Source organism: Tachypleus tridentatus, chromosome 13 (genome assembly GCF_004210375.1).
Source record: "Tachypleus tridentatus isolate NWPU-2018 chromosome 13, ASM421037v1, whole genome shotgun sequence".
In the NCBI taxonomy this organism is placed as follows: Eukaryota; Metazoa; Arthropoda; class Merostomata; order Xiphosura; family Limulidae; genus Tachypleus; species Tachypleus tridentatus.
The window spans coordinates 128,667,225-128,683,911 of record NC_134837.1 but is presented as its reverse complement, the minus strand read 5'-3'; the positions used below and the strand labels follow the sequence as shown (position 1 = coordinate 128,683,911).

The 16,687-nt window shown below is 33.3% G+C and overlaps 1 protein-coding gene across 5 annotated transcripts in view; it reads left to right on the top strand.

Annotated features, from left to right (window-relative positions):
• LOC143237371 (uncharacterized) overlaps positions 1-16,687 on the top strand; it is an 89,525-nt gene that overhangs the window by 39,452 nt on the left and 33,386 nt on the right. For all 5 annotated transcript variants that reach the window (XM_076476553.1, XM_076476552.1, XM_076476554.1 and 2 more), the window contains exons 3-8: positions 129-298; positions 5,083-5,303; positions 10,378-10,535; positions 11,174-11,262; positions 11,615-11,843; positions 12,349-12,694. In XM_076476553.1, coding sequence (XP_076332668.1) covers positions 129-298; positions 5,083-5,303; positions 10,378-10,535; positions 11,174-11,262; positions 11,615-11,843; positions 12,349-12,694 — 1,213 coding nt within the window. The remainder of the gene's footprint in view (positions 1-128; positions 299-5,082; positions 5,304-10,377; positions 10,536-11,173; positions 11,263-11,614; positions 11,844-12,348; positions 12,695-16,687) is intronic.

Sequence of the window (16,687 nt, the reverse complement as noted above, 5' to 3'; positions counted from 1 at the left end):
AAATGTAATAAATAACAAAATTTAATAAATATGTTAAAACCAAACTTTCCAATAGTAATTAGAGCAAAATTGCTTACAAAACTATTATTATACCTTTTTCTGAACTAAAGACTTCTTTCTGTTATTAGGAACGACTGAAGAAGAGTACCAGCCAAAGGTTTCGAGAGGAAGTAGAAATGCTCAAAGGATTACAGCATCCAAATATTGTACGCTTTTATGACTTTTGGGAAGTTAATTTGCCAAGAAAGAAATATTTAGTCCTTATTACGGAACTAATGACATCAGGAACTCTTAAAACGTAAGCATTAATCTCACACCATAGCATTGTAAACATTCATGTTAAATAACAATGTTTAAAATAAATCTTGTAGTGGGTGTTTGCCATAAACATTTATTTAGCTGTAATATTGAAAATATTTCTTTAAATCTTGAACATTTACAACATTTGCTGCATTTGTGCTATTTTCATACAGTTGTCAGTTAAGCCTCTTAACTGAAAGTTTAGAGACTGTCAGACTGTGAAGTATAATGCTTCGTCAAATTTAAAACTGTATTATTGAGAATAAGAGATTCATCAGAGATAGGTTGACAAATACAGAAATGTTTATTTATAAAATTATGAATAGAATACAATAAAAAACAAATCCTAACCGAGACAAATTCTTGTTTGTGTGTCAAACTGATAAGAGTAAATTGAATACAATTTATAAAACTTGAATTAGTTTGAAGTCCCAATTTGTTAAACTAAAACCTCAAAGCTTAAAAAAAAAAAAAAAAAAACCCACGTTAGATTATAAATACAGTCAAATCTGAGTTGCATTTGGATTTAAGAAAAGTTAAATTACTGTCTATCAAAACAACTGTTTTCAAGTTTGAATCAGTACAAGTCACTCTAACAGAAACTCACAAGTTAAAGTTAAATACAAAAGCATCTGGAAACAAAATTTATACTTACCAAAGCTACAAATTTCATGTGAATTAGTTTAACTAAGGAAAAGGAAGTTTAAAAGTTGTATCTGAAGATAAGTCTTGGTTTACACTGGCAAATCTAGTCTTATACCAAAACAAAACACCTGAATAAAGACAAGTTCATACATAAAATGCATCTTACATCTGAGGCCTATGTTTACCAAGAGAGTTGAGCTCCAGGATGTGATTGCTTTTGATCCTTATTTGATTCACTGAAAAGAAAGATTACTTTCTATTTCTATCTGTCAGGAAAACATACTTTTAATAAAACCATCAATCCTGTATTGTTGGAAGAAAGGGAAACAATAGAAATATGAACATGGTATCATTTGAGTAAATCACTGTGTTTAAAATTAAGAACTCCGAAAAACAGTATAGTTTAAAAAATGTACGTATTAACAAAGGAAGTAGAAGACAGAACTTTTTTCTGTGTTATACATTGCATTTAAATTGTATATTGTAGAAAATGTTTTTAATAACATGATTAATGTGTGTAGGAGAGCATTATTCCTGGTAATACTAATAATTTTTATTTTCATAGTTAAGTACTAGTTATTATTTGAAAATGTCAGGTCAGAAAATATTTTTTTAAATCATAGCATAAAATATAGGTTGAAATTCACAAACAGATATTTCTATGAAAAACTTAAAATATGTATGTGAAACTAATTTAAATTCAAAGCACAAAAATATTTATTATAATTGTTCACCAAAGTTGATAGAACAAATTAACTTTACAGTATTTATAATTTCTTATTCTTTTATGAGTTGCCAAAGATATTTTACTTGCAGTTGAATAAAAAATATTATCTAGGTAATTTGTTTAAAGTAATTAAATAATTGTTTGAGGTATGCAAATATAATACATTTACTCTCCTGTAGTAGCTGTGTTTTATAACTCTACAAAGTTATTAACATAGTTATTAACTCCAATTAATGCCCATCACAGTGAAGGCTAGGCACATTTGATGACTGTTATTGACCCTGATGAAATGTACTCCTGCTACAACCTTAGCAGCTCCAGGGAAGTAGTATTCCTCCCTGGCTTGTCTTAGCTGTTGACAGAGCTATCAGCTGCAATATGAGCATTAACAAGTTATCTGATGTGATGCTTAGCATCTTCTGTGGCAGGTGCTTATGAGAGTTTTGGTGTAATATCTTTGTGTTTTCAATTTAAAAAAATAGCAATAATAAATCTAAAACTCCTAATCTGTACAGTTTTGTATTTATGATACACGTGTATTATGAACATACTCAAAGGGATAATAAACACGTACACGTGTGCTCAGTAGTAAAGGTATTAATCTTATGAACTTGCATAACTTGAGTCCACAATGAGAAACGTGCCTCAAGGTACACACCTAGAAGAAGGGCAGGAGGAAGAAGATGAGGGAAACACAAGAAAGTAACTAAAAACAGAGAGAGAGAATGAGCAGGAAGTGTGTTCAGGAGGCAACAGATGTAGATCAGGTCTGAAAAGAGAGGATTGAGGTCATTAAAAATGCACCAAGTCCAAAATGTGTAATAAATGAGAACATGAAATAAAAACACAGGGAGTATAATTTAATAAAAAATGTATCAGAATTCCAGTGAAAAAACAGTAAATAGGAAATCAATATGAGACAATTTCTGTCAGGAATATATTTCAGTAGATGTATTTTCAAACAGTTTTGGAAACTTGCAAAAGTTATGAATTGAGTATGGATTGAGTGTGAGAAAGAGCCACAGGAAATTAAAGGGCCAAATAGTGGATGTCATAGAACTGAAGAAGAGAAAGTAATGCCTTTTTGTATAGGAATATCAGCTAGCTACAAAAAGATGGTGAGGTTTCTATGAAATGGCTATGACAGAAAAGTGAATGACAGAATTCAACAGGGAGTTGACACATGATCAGAAATACCAATTATTCAGAATGAATTGAAAATAATTTTTTGAGCAGCAGAGATGGAAGACATCTTTTTAAAGACCTTTACATACTAAAGGGATATAGACTAGTAGCATTGTCGAATGCATGATTAAAATTCATGGAGAAGGTAGCAGCAAAAAAAAAAGACTTGTGTGATACTCAGTGGAGAGAAAATGTCTACCTAACAAGGTAGAAAGGGTAAGATCGAAGAGATTCACAATTTGGATGCCAAGGCAATTATACAGAGCATTAAGACCTTACAGCACTGTGCTGTTTTACCTTCAAGATATGTAAAATTGAGCAGATATTGGCTATTCTGAACACATGATGTCAGTTGAAATTTGGCAAATTGGGACCTGAAATTTTTAAACTAGTTCTAACTTACCAAGATTAACCCACTGAGTTCTGTTCAGTATATACATAACTGATCTGCTTAATGCACTGGAAGGTCCAGAATGATATTAAATACATATGTTGAAGACCTAATTGTTTTAAGCATATAGCACATGGCAATGGGAGCAGTGGGGAGGGTCTTTATAAAGCCAGAAAAAGTTTTTGCCAGTGGAGTGTAGATAATAAAATGTCAATTAAAGTAGATACATACTACTGGGTGTTCATTACTAGCTCATAATCAAGTGTTCAGGTTGATAACATATGGAGCTTTAAATAGGTTTCTGTTGGCTGAAAATGTTCATTTTGGCTTCTGACCTTGTTTCTCTCAGCAGTATTGGATGTCTTGAAGTCTTCTATTAGCTATACATAATACATATTCTTCTCATGTTTGATCATTATTATTCCATCAATGAAATATGCACCCCACTGAATCCCAGATTAAGGCATGGGGTTACCGTTCTACAGCCCAGAGCCTCACATTAATTAGGGGGCCTCGAGCTATGACTATAAATATATTGCACATACAGGTTTTATTTCAAGGGGGGACATCTATAAGTTGAAAAGCCCAAGGCCAATAAAACCCTCAATCCAGCCTTAACCCTACTTCATTTAAACTTAATTGTGGCACTTAAATAACCCTTTAAATTTTATCCACTTTTGTAAATCTGCTCAATTCACATTAATCATCTCTCAATTCTGTGTGTGGGTTAAGAGGAACAAACAAGTTACAAACTCTCTTTGTTAACCTGAAGATGACCTAAGAAGGTTGAAATGTTGTTCTGTACTGCATTTTAATTAAAGTTTTATTGCCCATACCAGCCATCTTGAGAATACATTTTTACTTTAAGTGGGTTTCTTGTCATCATGAAAATAAAATTTCTTCTAGTCTGGCACTTATCTGGTTAAGGTCCTATGTTAAGTTCAGTCATAGCTGCTACTTTCTGTGGAAGGTTTAATTAAGTAGCTTTTCTACTCTATTATGGGATAGCTGTACTATACCATAGTTTCACTTGTGAGTGGAGTACAGATTTTTTGACTGCCACATAAAAATATTTTTGCACCATAGTATCCATTTTTGATGGATCAGTTCTGTAGAGAATGTACTCTGTAGATACAATTTTCAAACTTTCAAAAGAGAGAGATTTTGACCTCTGAGGACAGCAGTTTATGTTTGAGAGTGGATTTAGTGAGCAAGTCTTACCAGTTCTTATTTGTCTGCTTATAATGTTTATTTTATCATCAGTTAATTTTCAAATTAAATTTATTTTAATTTATCTTTTCAGGTAAATACAGTATTTAATTTTCTTTATCATTTTTACAGCATAGTTATTCAACTCTATCTGATTCTTTTTTGTCTTCAAAAAATAGTATTTTATTCTACACTGAATTAAGAGCTAGGTCTTGTCTCTTTCTAAACACCAAGTTCATCCTTCTGCAGACTAAATCTTATCATGCATGATCTAGCTGTTAATTAATGTACTTGGATAATGTGATATATGCATGCCTATTCAAAAAGAACACTTTCAGATTCTTAATAGAGCAATCAGTGAACACAAACTCTCCATTAAAGAAACACTCAGTCTCCTTGAACTCTAATTTGAAAAATATATAAAAACTCATTTTCAGGTGTAGGTCTGATTGCATGACCTTTGTACTCTTATTATTATCTGAGAAAAAAAGGAGGAAATTTTTGTGCAGTAACATGATTTTATTCTTTGTTCTTTAGTTTAACTTAATAATTAGGTTTTTAAATATTATAATTTTATATTTAGAAAATAAGTTAGTGTATCATATATTATCATTTTTTTCTGTAGTTATCTTCGTAGATTTATAAAGATCAATCTGAAGGTTTTAAAGTCCTGGTGTCGACAAATTCTGAAGGGCTTAAACTTTCTACACTCTCGATCTCCGCCAATTATCCACCGAGATCTCAAGTGTGACAATATCTTCATAACTGGTACTACTGGTTCAGTAAAGATTGGAGACTTAGGCTTAGCAACTTTGAAAAATAGGTCATTTGCAAAAAGTGTTATTGGTAAGGATTTGTTTTTCTTTAAGAAAAAAAGAAATTAACATTTACTTTTATAGTGTATTTGAAATGAAAGAACTTGTGTGGGAACTGCACTAATATTGCTTTTTAATATATTGATGTATAACATATAAATTATTAGTTGTATTTTATACATATGCTAATACTATATATACATAATATGTTCAGGATCAGATGTAAGTTAACTTTACAAAGATAGATGTTTAGGGAGCTTTCACGTAATATGCTGGTGTTAATGTTGTCCCCCCATCATTACTTGCTTTCCAAAGCCCATCAACCATGCACTGTATATAATACAAATTTCAGAGGACCTGTTGGAATAATAGAAAGGCACAAAAGTCAATGGGTAATATGTTTAAATGATATATCATCAATTTTTGATTGTACTTGTGTATTACAGAAGAAATGTTGACTTGGACATGAGGCTAAATAGAGCGGTATGAAAACATTATTCTGGTAGTGATAGTATGAAGTATTTACAGTGAGAATTTTCTCAGCGTTTGGAATGTTTAATTAACTTTTATAGCTGTAACTGAATTAACTTTCATGGCATAGGTATTATCATTTTTAAAATCTTATATCATTGGCAGAATGATAATAAATTGCTCAGGCTTTTTGGGATGTTTAAGTAGACATACGATGATATACCACTATTTGTTACTTGCTAGCTTTCAATACTTCCATTAATCTATCTGCTTTTTTGATAATCTTGTGAATACTGTTATTGTGTAACTTTTGTAGATGTAAATTTGTATAAATTCTTTTTTTCTTTTCATTAATTCTGGTGACTTTAAGGTGTTTCACTTTTTTTTTAAACTATTTATGGTTTGCAGCTAGTAACTGACTGTTGAATAGCCTATTAATTCCCTACTAGAATTGTGTTTTTATTATATTTATTTATTTTTCACTTTATATCAGTTTTCACCTTTGGTTCAATTGGCAGAGGCCTTTCTTGTGCCCAGTGAGTGCTGTACTTACTGGGCTAAAGAGTTAACCCACTAACACTTACTATTAAGGAATTTTTAATAACCCAGGTTCATCAGAAAGTTAGTGTTTTTTTATAGCCACATCAAGCTATCTGCTGTGTACACTGAGGGGAATCAAATCCCCCAATTCTGGCATCATAAATTCAAAGATTTACCACTGTCCCACTGGAGAGCCATAATGAAAAGTCATAGCTACAGCATAGACTTTCCAGGAGTTAAGATATAGGTTTCATCATGTCAGGTTTTTGTATAGGGGTATTTACAATAGGTGTCTATGACTTGTTGATGATAAATTTTAACAATGCATGGACAGCACAAAATCCACTTGTTTTAAAGTAATATATTCAAAGCAAGCTAAACATGCATACAAATGTTTGTTACACTGTTCATTCTCACAATTGTATTCATAAGTTTAAATAATTATCTTTTTTTGACTGGACTTTTAAAATGTGTGGACATGTCATTTGGATGACTAGGTGTTAGAAGTACGAAATATGATTTGTTATCATTGATGATTGATAAAAAATAAGAATGTAGCCTACACCTAATGGTTGAAATATCCTGCTTAAAATGTGAACATTATACATACCTTGAATATCTTGATAGAAAGTACCAGTTTTACAAATAATACTTAAAATTTGCAGGTCTAATAAACACCCATTACTTTAAATATTATGGTAAAATGATCAAAATTCATACTGAATTTTAAGAGTTTTTTAACTGATTTTGTAAATTTAAAACTTATAAACTTGACTGTTAAAGCAATTAATAACTGTTGCATTTTATAGTAAAAAAAATCAAGAACCTGTGGATTAATAACTGTACATAGAAGTAATAACTGGAAAGTCAATGTTTAGTGGTCTCAACATCATGAGGTGGTAACTGAGAAGTTGAAGTTTATATTTTGTTGTAACATAATCTTGTAGTAATAACCAGGACATTGTTATTTAGTGGGATTTGATGTTTAATAACTTTATCATCTTGTTGTAGTAACGAGGAGATCATTGTTAGTGACTGTGACATCTTTCAGTATTAATCATACGTAAGGCTATTGATTAATGTCTGTAATATTTTATGGCAATAATCAGAAGGTTGTTGCTTAATAACTGTAAATCTTGTGGTGAAGATTCATATTTTCTAACTTATTTTTTCTTTTATAGGTAATCAGAAGCTCATTTCTTTCAGAATATTTGTTGGTTTACAGATTGGTGTATTTATCCACCTGCAGGTGGATTTCTGTAAATGGTGAGGGTACCTCTCAGGGAAGGCTCTATTTTTCTAGTTTTCCTTTTCAGTGATCTGAACATCCACCCATGTATTTGCTGACCCATAAAAGGTTCTGTTTTTTCAGTTTACCTTCTCAGTGATCCGAACATCCACCCATGTATTTGCTGACCCATAAAAGGTAGGACAGGATCCTCACAGTTGAGGGGTCCAACCAAACACACCAATTTGGCCTTGAATTATTGCAGATGGGTAGCCTTAGGGTGGTTATTCAGGTGGACCTGTTGGGCTATGGTCAACTGAGTACCAGTGTTGGATGTTCTCGACAGGTGTCATAGACATTTCACCTATGCTTATGTTTGGGTATAGTGCTCACAAAATCCTGGCATTGCTGCAGAGCTCTTGTTTGGCATTGTAGTGCATTCACTTATAGAAATTCATGGTGGGTATGGTCAGTAGGCACTGAATCTTCCTCTCTTTGTTATGAATTCCCACAGTCCTTGAAAATAATGAAAGTGTGAAAAATGGCAAACTGGTAAACGACAATTGGAATAAGAGGCTTGCTGTCTCACCCACATCTGTCAGGAAGTTGTGCTCTGGAGATAATATGGTGGAAACCTACACCTACCCATAGCAAACTCCTGTTGAGGTGAAAGACCATTGGGAATGTACCCAGTGATGTTGCTCTCCATGGTAGTTTGGATTCCTTCTGAGTAATGATCATTGAGAGGGATTTAAAGAACATTACAGAGTTGGAGATCCTTGCTAGTTTTTCTAGCCAAGGCATTTCCACTGTTTTCTGTATCTCCTACTTGTAAGGATGGAATTATGATGCCGACAAATGCCTTAATTTTTATATTTATATCACCATGTTTACCTTACTCTGTCAAGGCATGTTATCTGAACTGTAAGGTGTAACCATACATTGTTAACCTTCCCAGATGTCTCCAGTATCAGCAATTCAAACATTCAAAGGCATTTTTTTGTGGTTCTTTGACATATGGTCTTCTGGTAACAAAGACCATGACTTTTACAAATGTCAGATGGGCCATCACTACATCTCTTGTGGTGGTTCACACCATTCTTACTGCTGATCTTGTCCTAAGTGGATGAAGGAAAAGGAAATACAGTGTTTACATACTGTCCACAACATTTCTTATCTTGAGGCTTGGAACTTATTGTCCCCAGCTGCTGAACTATATGTCACTGATACAGGGAAAGTGCAGACAAATATTTCTGTGCCTCCATCAAATTGGTTCTCCAGACATGTGGAGAGTGTCTTTTGCCCTGTATGGATAAGTGAGTTGATAAGTCAATGTGTACTCTTGTCTTTGTTCCCATCTTTTCTTCCAGTGACTTCCTGGGCCACCTTCTTCATATCCGAGATGTAGAATGATTATTCATTTATACCATCAGTTTCTGATATCTATGTCTAACAGAGACTTGCCCACTCAACCTAAGCCAAGATCCATGGAGGTTGACAGACCTCCTTCTAATAAAGAAAAATGGTGTTGTTACAAACTGAAGGGTTCTCCAACAGTTCTTCTCCAATTAAGTAAAAATGGCCACTTTGATACAGTAGAACTTTGGGGTTTATATTCTAATCTGAATGATATTAAGGCCTTGATTAATTCTTATCATCCTGTGTGTCTTTCCTTACAGGAAGCATTTCTGAAACCTGTTGCTACAGTCACCTTTTGGCAGTTTTGTTAATTTTTTTTATATTGGAATGACAGGTGGTGTGATGAATGAGTGCATGGAGGGGTGGCTCTGCTGGTCAACCAGCATGCACCTACCCTGTTTTTCTCCTCAGTACATCCTTGGAGCTCATAGTCATCCATGTTTCCTTGGGTCATACTATCATTGTGTGGGCCTCAATGCTTTCCTGTTCCTTTCCACAAGAACTTAGAGTCTCTCAAGGTTGTGTCGTACTTTTCAGTATCAAGATTAATGCTAACAATACTCAACTTCCTCCTACTGTTGCAAATGATTGCTATGTTGATGAATTTCAAATCTTGCATCAGTTGTTGAAAATGAAATTTATTGAGCAACAGCTTCAGACTGCACTCAATTGTTTGTTGAAGTGGACCACAGCAAACAGTTTTACCCTTTCTTTCTCCAAAACCGTTTGCATGAGCTTTTACCACCAACTGATCTTGAGCTTTGTCTCAGTGATGTTGTTCTTCCTTTGGTCCTTGAGGCAATGTTCTTTGGGCTTATCTTTGAATGTAAACTTACTTTCATTCATCATAAAGCAGCCATGTGTCAAGTGTATGAGATCACTGAACATATCTTCTGTGTTATCTCATCCACTTCTTGGGGAGTGGATTGATGTGCTATGATCAAGATCTGTCGTGCCCTCATTTACACCATTTTCCCTTTTTGGCCTTCGGATCCAGGTACAGCTAGCTGATTTGGGTCCGTTCTTGAATGATGTTGTTGTTTCTTCTGTGTAATTTTAAATGCATCAGTCACACTTTTTTCAATGGTTTAAACATGTATTTCTTCCTTTGATCTTTTAGCAGTGTTGAAGGAAGAAAATAAGGATATGTGAAGAAAAATCGAAAGTTTTAACTTTTAATAGTAAGCAGGATTTAGTGATGCTGCCTTTTCAGTTAGTAGTTATTTTGCTTATGCTGACTGTCTCTTTTTATTTTAACTTCCAGTACTATGTTCCAAGGTTTTCTTGATATGACTTGAAACTCAAATTGGACAAGATACAATACTAGTGCTGTGATGTTTAGTAGTACAGAATTAATTTTTTGTTCAATAATTAAAATTTACATTAAAAGGAAATAGGCATCTCTTTAACAGAGCATTTATTACACTTTTTTTTTTCTGTTTTGAAGGTACACCAGAGTTCATGGCTCCAGAAATGTATGAGGAACGCTATGATGAGGCAGTTGATGTTTATGCTTTTGGAATGTGCATGCTAGAGATGGCAACAACAGAATATCCTTACTCAGAGTGCATTGGGCCTGCTCAAATTTACAAGAAAGTGATTAATGTAAGTTTGACATTTGTTTATCTTGTTGTTATAGTACAGGGATGTTTCATTTGAGATTCTTTAAACATAATAGAAATTTTAAATAGGGATGCAACAAATGATAAAATTAGTCAAAACTAGATATCAAGTTAAACCAGACACTGACAACATCACTGTCCATGTCAACTTGCATCTTTTTTTATGAAAACTGAGTTGAGTTCTGACTCCAGACATTTAACTCTGTTTTAACATTTTATCTGATTTTGTTATTTATTGTATTATTGTTTAAATTGTTTTTCTTGTATTATAACAAAAATTGGGTAGTATGATATTAATGTTATTACTTAAGTTTTGATAACATTTCATATATCATTAAATAAATTCCCCAGTGGCTCAGCAGTAAGTTTGTGTAGTTACAATGCTAAAAACTAAGTTTTAATACTCATGATGAAGCTTTGCGTTTAACTACAAACAAAAACAAAACTTATGATGTAGTGTGGAATTTTTGCTTGCATTTTTCATGAGAAAAAGTTCAGTAGTCTAATCTTTACACTTCATAATTCCCAGATAGAAATATGAACTGGTTATCAAGTATTTTGTTATTAGTTTCTTGCAAGAAGTTAATTCATTCTAGTTTGTATGGTTCTCTTTTTAATCAGGGTATTCCACCTCAAAACTTTAGCAAAGTGGAAAATCCTCAGCTGCAAGATATCATCAGCAAGTGTATCCAACTAAAAAAGGAAGATAGGTGAGACAAGTTATTGCTTCTGGTTTTGAAAAAAGAAAAAGTTATCGGTATTGTTTCTAATTGCATTAATATCATAACTCAGACTGAAGAAAAAGCAGATTTTTGTATAGTAATAATAATAATACTGTTTTCTCTTTTGATTTTAATTGATGATTTAGTCTCCTCCTATTTCATCCATTAGATGGTTTTCAAGATTACAGTTAACATTGCCTTCTCTTCATGATTATCAGAGTTATTAGTTGAATCAGTTTTGGAGAACTCGTATTTAACATAAGTTTTTCATTCCAAGTACATTACTGTTTATTGTTAACATGACACAGTATCAAAACAATTACTTTTACAAATACTTTAGGCCAACTGTGAAAGAATTACTTCAGCTAGATTTCTTTCAAGAGGAACTTGGTGTAAAAGTTGAGTTTGTTAACAGAGAAAAAAGCTTAAATAGTACAGAAACAAAAGTAGAGGTGCGTCTTAGAGTGTTGGATCCAAAAAAACGCAAAGACAGACACAAGGACAACGAAGCAATTCAGTTTGAATTTGATGTTGAAAATGATAATCCAGATGAAGTGGCTCAAGCAATGGTAAGTTTCCTGCCATGGATAGTGTAACACTGATTTTAGTGCTTATGAAGTAAATGTTTTTGTGGCCTTTATCACATCCAGTAAAAAAAACAATGAAATAAAACAGATATTTAAGTTTATGGTTTGTTTTCTTTATGCAAAATTATTTTATTTTTATGTACATGTAATTTTTTACTGGTTATTTCTCAATATGAATTTATTGTGTGCTTATATATCTACATTGTTGTCTTTATGTATATATCTTTATAACATAAAGTTTTCTGTTAGTTTTTTATTCTAATAGCTTTGTTGAATTTTTATTTATTGTGTGCATTATAAATTTGACATATATGTCTGAATGAGTAACTAATTTTTTCCTACATTTATGAAGCTCATAATATATGTGTCATAAATGACACAGAATGTATATTTATATTATTATTACTATGTTTCTATTGTTTATCCTTATATAGAGTCATATTAAGAATAATAATTTCTAAGTACTGTTTTTTTACATTTCTCTCAGCAAATGACTGGGATAATTATGGAAGAAGACGTGAAAATAGTCGCAATGGTGATTCGAAATCAAATTACACAATTTAAAAGGGAGAAACATGCCAGTCTTCAGAGAAAAATGAAAAACTTACAAACTTTACCACAGCAAACTGAATTGCAGCAACAGACTTCTCAAAACCATCAGCAACAAGAATTTGAAAGTTCTAACATGACAGCCTTGAATCAACAGCATCAGTTAAATCAAATACAAGAATTACAGAGACAGCAGTTTAATTATTTTGACGGTCTCGATTTCCAACAAGTAAAACTACAAAACATAAATCTGCCATTAAAACCTGTAGAGTTGGGAAACTCCTGTAAGTATCATGAGCTTTTCTTTTAATGAAAACAGAATTTTTTAAAGTAAATTCTAGTTAGTAAAGGATGTATGTTCTTTTTCAAGGACACTAATACATTGTTTGTATTGTCATATTTTATTTGTGGTTATTAGAACGTTAAAGCCAGCCAAAAACAATTTAATACAAAGAGATATGATATCCTTTATTAATAATGTGAAAAAGAGAAATGATTGTTTGTATTTTAGTCTTTTGATTTCTATTATTGCAATTTAAAATCTAGAAATGCTACTCACCATCCCTCATAATTACAAAAAGCCATTAACCTGCATGCACTGCTGCCATATCATTTCCTGAACATTCCACAAGTCTTGAATAAAACTCCCATCCTACATACGTCAATAATATGAATTGTACCAACCTGTGATGTAATCATCATTAAACTGTAGTCCTTTACCAATAGGAGGATTACACATCTTTCATATACAGTAATCTTCATAAACACAATTTCATTGTTTCCTTGGTTGTTCTTGTTTTGATGTTTTTTTCATTGGGTTTACAAGGGTTTTTCTACTTATTGTTTCCATCTTTAATTTGTATTTACCATGTATTTTCTTGGTCTTCATTAGGCCTATGCATCATTGCTATACCTGGCTTATTTTCTTTGTAATTGGTAGCAAAAAAAAAAAAATCCAGTTTCTATGTGTTTCACAAAGATGGGCTTACTGCAGCACTAGTTTTATGCATTACACCTAGATTATACATTTGTATTCCTATGATTCTGACATCTCTCAAGGTTTTTATCACTCTGTCACAGGAGTCATCCAATTTTTCCAGAACATACTTACTTCTATTGCCATTTATAGCTATTATTTGACTGCCAGGGTTTCTTCTTTGCCTGTCTAAGCATTAATCAACAACTATGTGGCAGGTGTTTAGGTTTAAAATTTAACAAGACCCAAAGAGTTTGACAGGCTCTTAAAAACATTAGTTTCTTTTCACCACACACAAGAAATTTTGGTTTAAATTATATTTGAATGCTAGTGGTTAGAGACTACACGTTGCATAAGTAGGTTTAAATGGCAATATGTGAGTGATATTAGTAAGAGGTTTAAGGATCCACAGCAAGGCTTTATGTGGAATGAATGTTTGTAACGATGGGCCTCAAGGTATCTGGGAAAGCTGCTAGTATTGCAATCTGAAGGGAGGAAATCCAACAGCTGAAAAGAGAGGTTGCTAAGATGGTTATGTTGTTTTTTACATGGCATTGAGGTTTAATTTCTAAGGTTGACATATATCTGGCTCAGTTTCTGTTTAGTCAGAAAGTCACTTTTCAACAGTATTGTATGGAGAAGAGGTTGGACCATTTTCAGACAGTGGTGGTGTCTTTCATAATTCATTTTTTGACTGGGTTCCTTTGGCAGAGGTTTTTGGTAGCCTTATTGACTACTTTTTTATTATCATAACTACATATCTTTGAATCATGAGTATCCCCCACGTTCCTCACATTATTTTATATAACTGATCCCAAATAACCATTCCAGCTACCTAACAGATAGTCATATTATATGTTCTTTTGCTGCACCTGTGTATATCCTGACTCTTATGTCATGTATTCCCTTTATCTGCAGGTTTATTTTTCAAGGCTGGTGACCTATGGACATCACTGTTCCAAATGCTTTGCTCTATCTATCCACAGACCATTTTCTCATTCTCTCTGCATCCTCAGACTAGTTCTTCCTATTTGACATTCTGTCAGACAGGAAAGGAATGGAGTCTTTTTCTCCAATTCATTTGCTTACTCTTTCTCTCTGTGTCCAGTCATATTTCGATTTTGGTCATGTTCAGTTAAAGTCTTGAAAGTCTCGTTGCCTGGTCCCATTCTGGGTTCTTAATTGAGCACTGTTGTTCCATGTTCTCCTCATAATACCAGGGGCAAGTGGAATGCTTTTTCCCACTCGGTTGGGGAGTGAAGATGAATATTCATAATTTCAGACTGGACGAGTTCTGTTTCTTTAGTTGGCTAAGGCATACAAGATCTCTCTGTTCCAACCCTGGAATGTTGCCTTCAGAACTTCTTTAGGTGAAGGAAAAGGTTTGTTCTGTTCTGTGTTGCTTACTTGCTGATTGTGATTTTGGTGGTTTTGAATGCATTAGACTATGGCTACAGGTTTAGATCCAGTCAAAAATACATCTAATGTTGCAGACCAATTGCTCTAGCCAGGATATAGAGATCAAAATCTCTTAATTCGAACCCTGAGTAGTGGAACCTTGGCTGTCATTGAGGCTGGCTATAGTCATGATCACTTATGTACAGTTACACCTTTGATACAGGAACTAAGTTCAGGGTGAAGAATATGTTTGTTCTGGATGTAGTGTGGTTCTCCCATTCAGGTACTAATCTTATCTTGGTACACACATAATCTATGCAGATGCTTTATGAATGGATAATACCCTTGCATGCCCCTCTACCTTCTCAATATGTGATTCTATCTATGAATGGCAATATAGATATGTATTATTGGAAATACATTTTTAATTTAGGGAAACGTTAATTTTCATGGTGACTGGATGTACTGACTGTCAGTGGTATTACTCCTATTTTGCACCCTGTGGGTGGTTCCATTCTGATCTTATATCCATGATGCCCAGTCTTTAACGTCTGTTGCTTCAGCTGAGCTTGCATCATCTCGTAATTGTTTCATTTCTGTTATTTCCATATCTACACGTGCTTCTTGTTTCCTCTTCATCACATAGATCAGTTAATCCAACTTTCTTCACTGCTTGTATTGCATAGATATATGTTGTTTGTTTTCTCTTTATCCAAAAAAGTTTTGCTGGATTTTGGGCTCCCTTGTTACTCGAGAAGATTCATTTTTTAGATTTCCTTATCCTTTCTTTTTTCTTCATTTCCATTTTTTCTGCCTCTTACTTGACTTCTTTGTTTATTCTTATGCATCAGATTTATCTGGAGGCTTTCCATTACAGCTTTATCAACGTTACCAGGTTAACTTGAACATAACAGGTTTCTACATTTTCTATGTTGTTATCTTCCATTTTGTCTCAATTACCTTTTTTGTTGGTTTGTTTCTATGGTGTACTTTGGTAGACTATCTTACTTTCTGATATTTACTTCAACCTCCTCTCTAAAACTTCTGTGCTATGCTTTTTCTGTTTCATATACTAGTTTTGGTGATTCTTATGAATTGAAATTTTGAGCCAATGCAGCTATTCAGCAGTCATATTTGCTAATTTTATCTTTTGTCTTTAAGATCATAGGGCCCTACTAGGTTTCCTATTATATGCAACTTCATAATGGCACCTTTTATTCTGTTCCTTGAATTCTTGTTACTATCTACAGATCTCGTTCTTTTGTCAGATGGCTGTCAAATTTTTAGAGGCAATTTGTTTTTGGAGATGTCCCTTGGGTCTGGTTCTGTGGGAGTTCTGCTCTCCCATTGTTCAATGGTGGATCTCTTTGCTAAAATCTATTGAGTTTCTTAAATGCTTCCTTGAGGATTTTTCTGTGCTTTTACACTATCTCTTCTGTTTCAAGTGTCATTGGAAAATTTCTTGAGCCCATAGTGAGGTTTTACTTCAATCATTTTTATTGTTCCCATGAAGATGAAAGGTTGACAATCATATCTGTTGTACTTGACACTCAGCTTTGGTTTTTACTTGCTGGATAATTTTTAAACTCTCTGGCAGATATTGTCCTTAGTAATGGATTACCTGTTTCATGGTTTTGGAAATTTTAGCCACATCCTGATTTATCTGCCTACCTTTTGCCTCATTTGTTGTGACCACAATGATAAGACATTTGGTCCTCAGTCCTTTCCTTCAAGCTGGTTATGGCCCCCTCTTTTTGCATTTGATTCAATGGGCTTTTTGTAGAGACTATATTCTAGAGGCCTATTATTCCACTACTGTATAACTGTTTTACTTCTGCCTGCCCCTTATAACCAACATTGTTATTATGTCATACTTTTTTAATTTATTTGTGTAACAGTTATA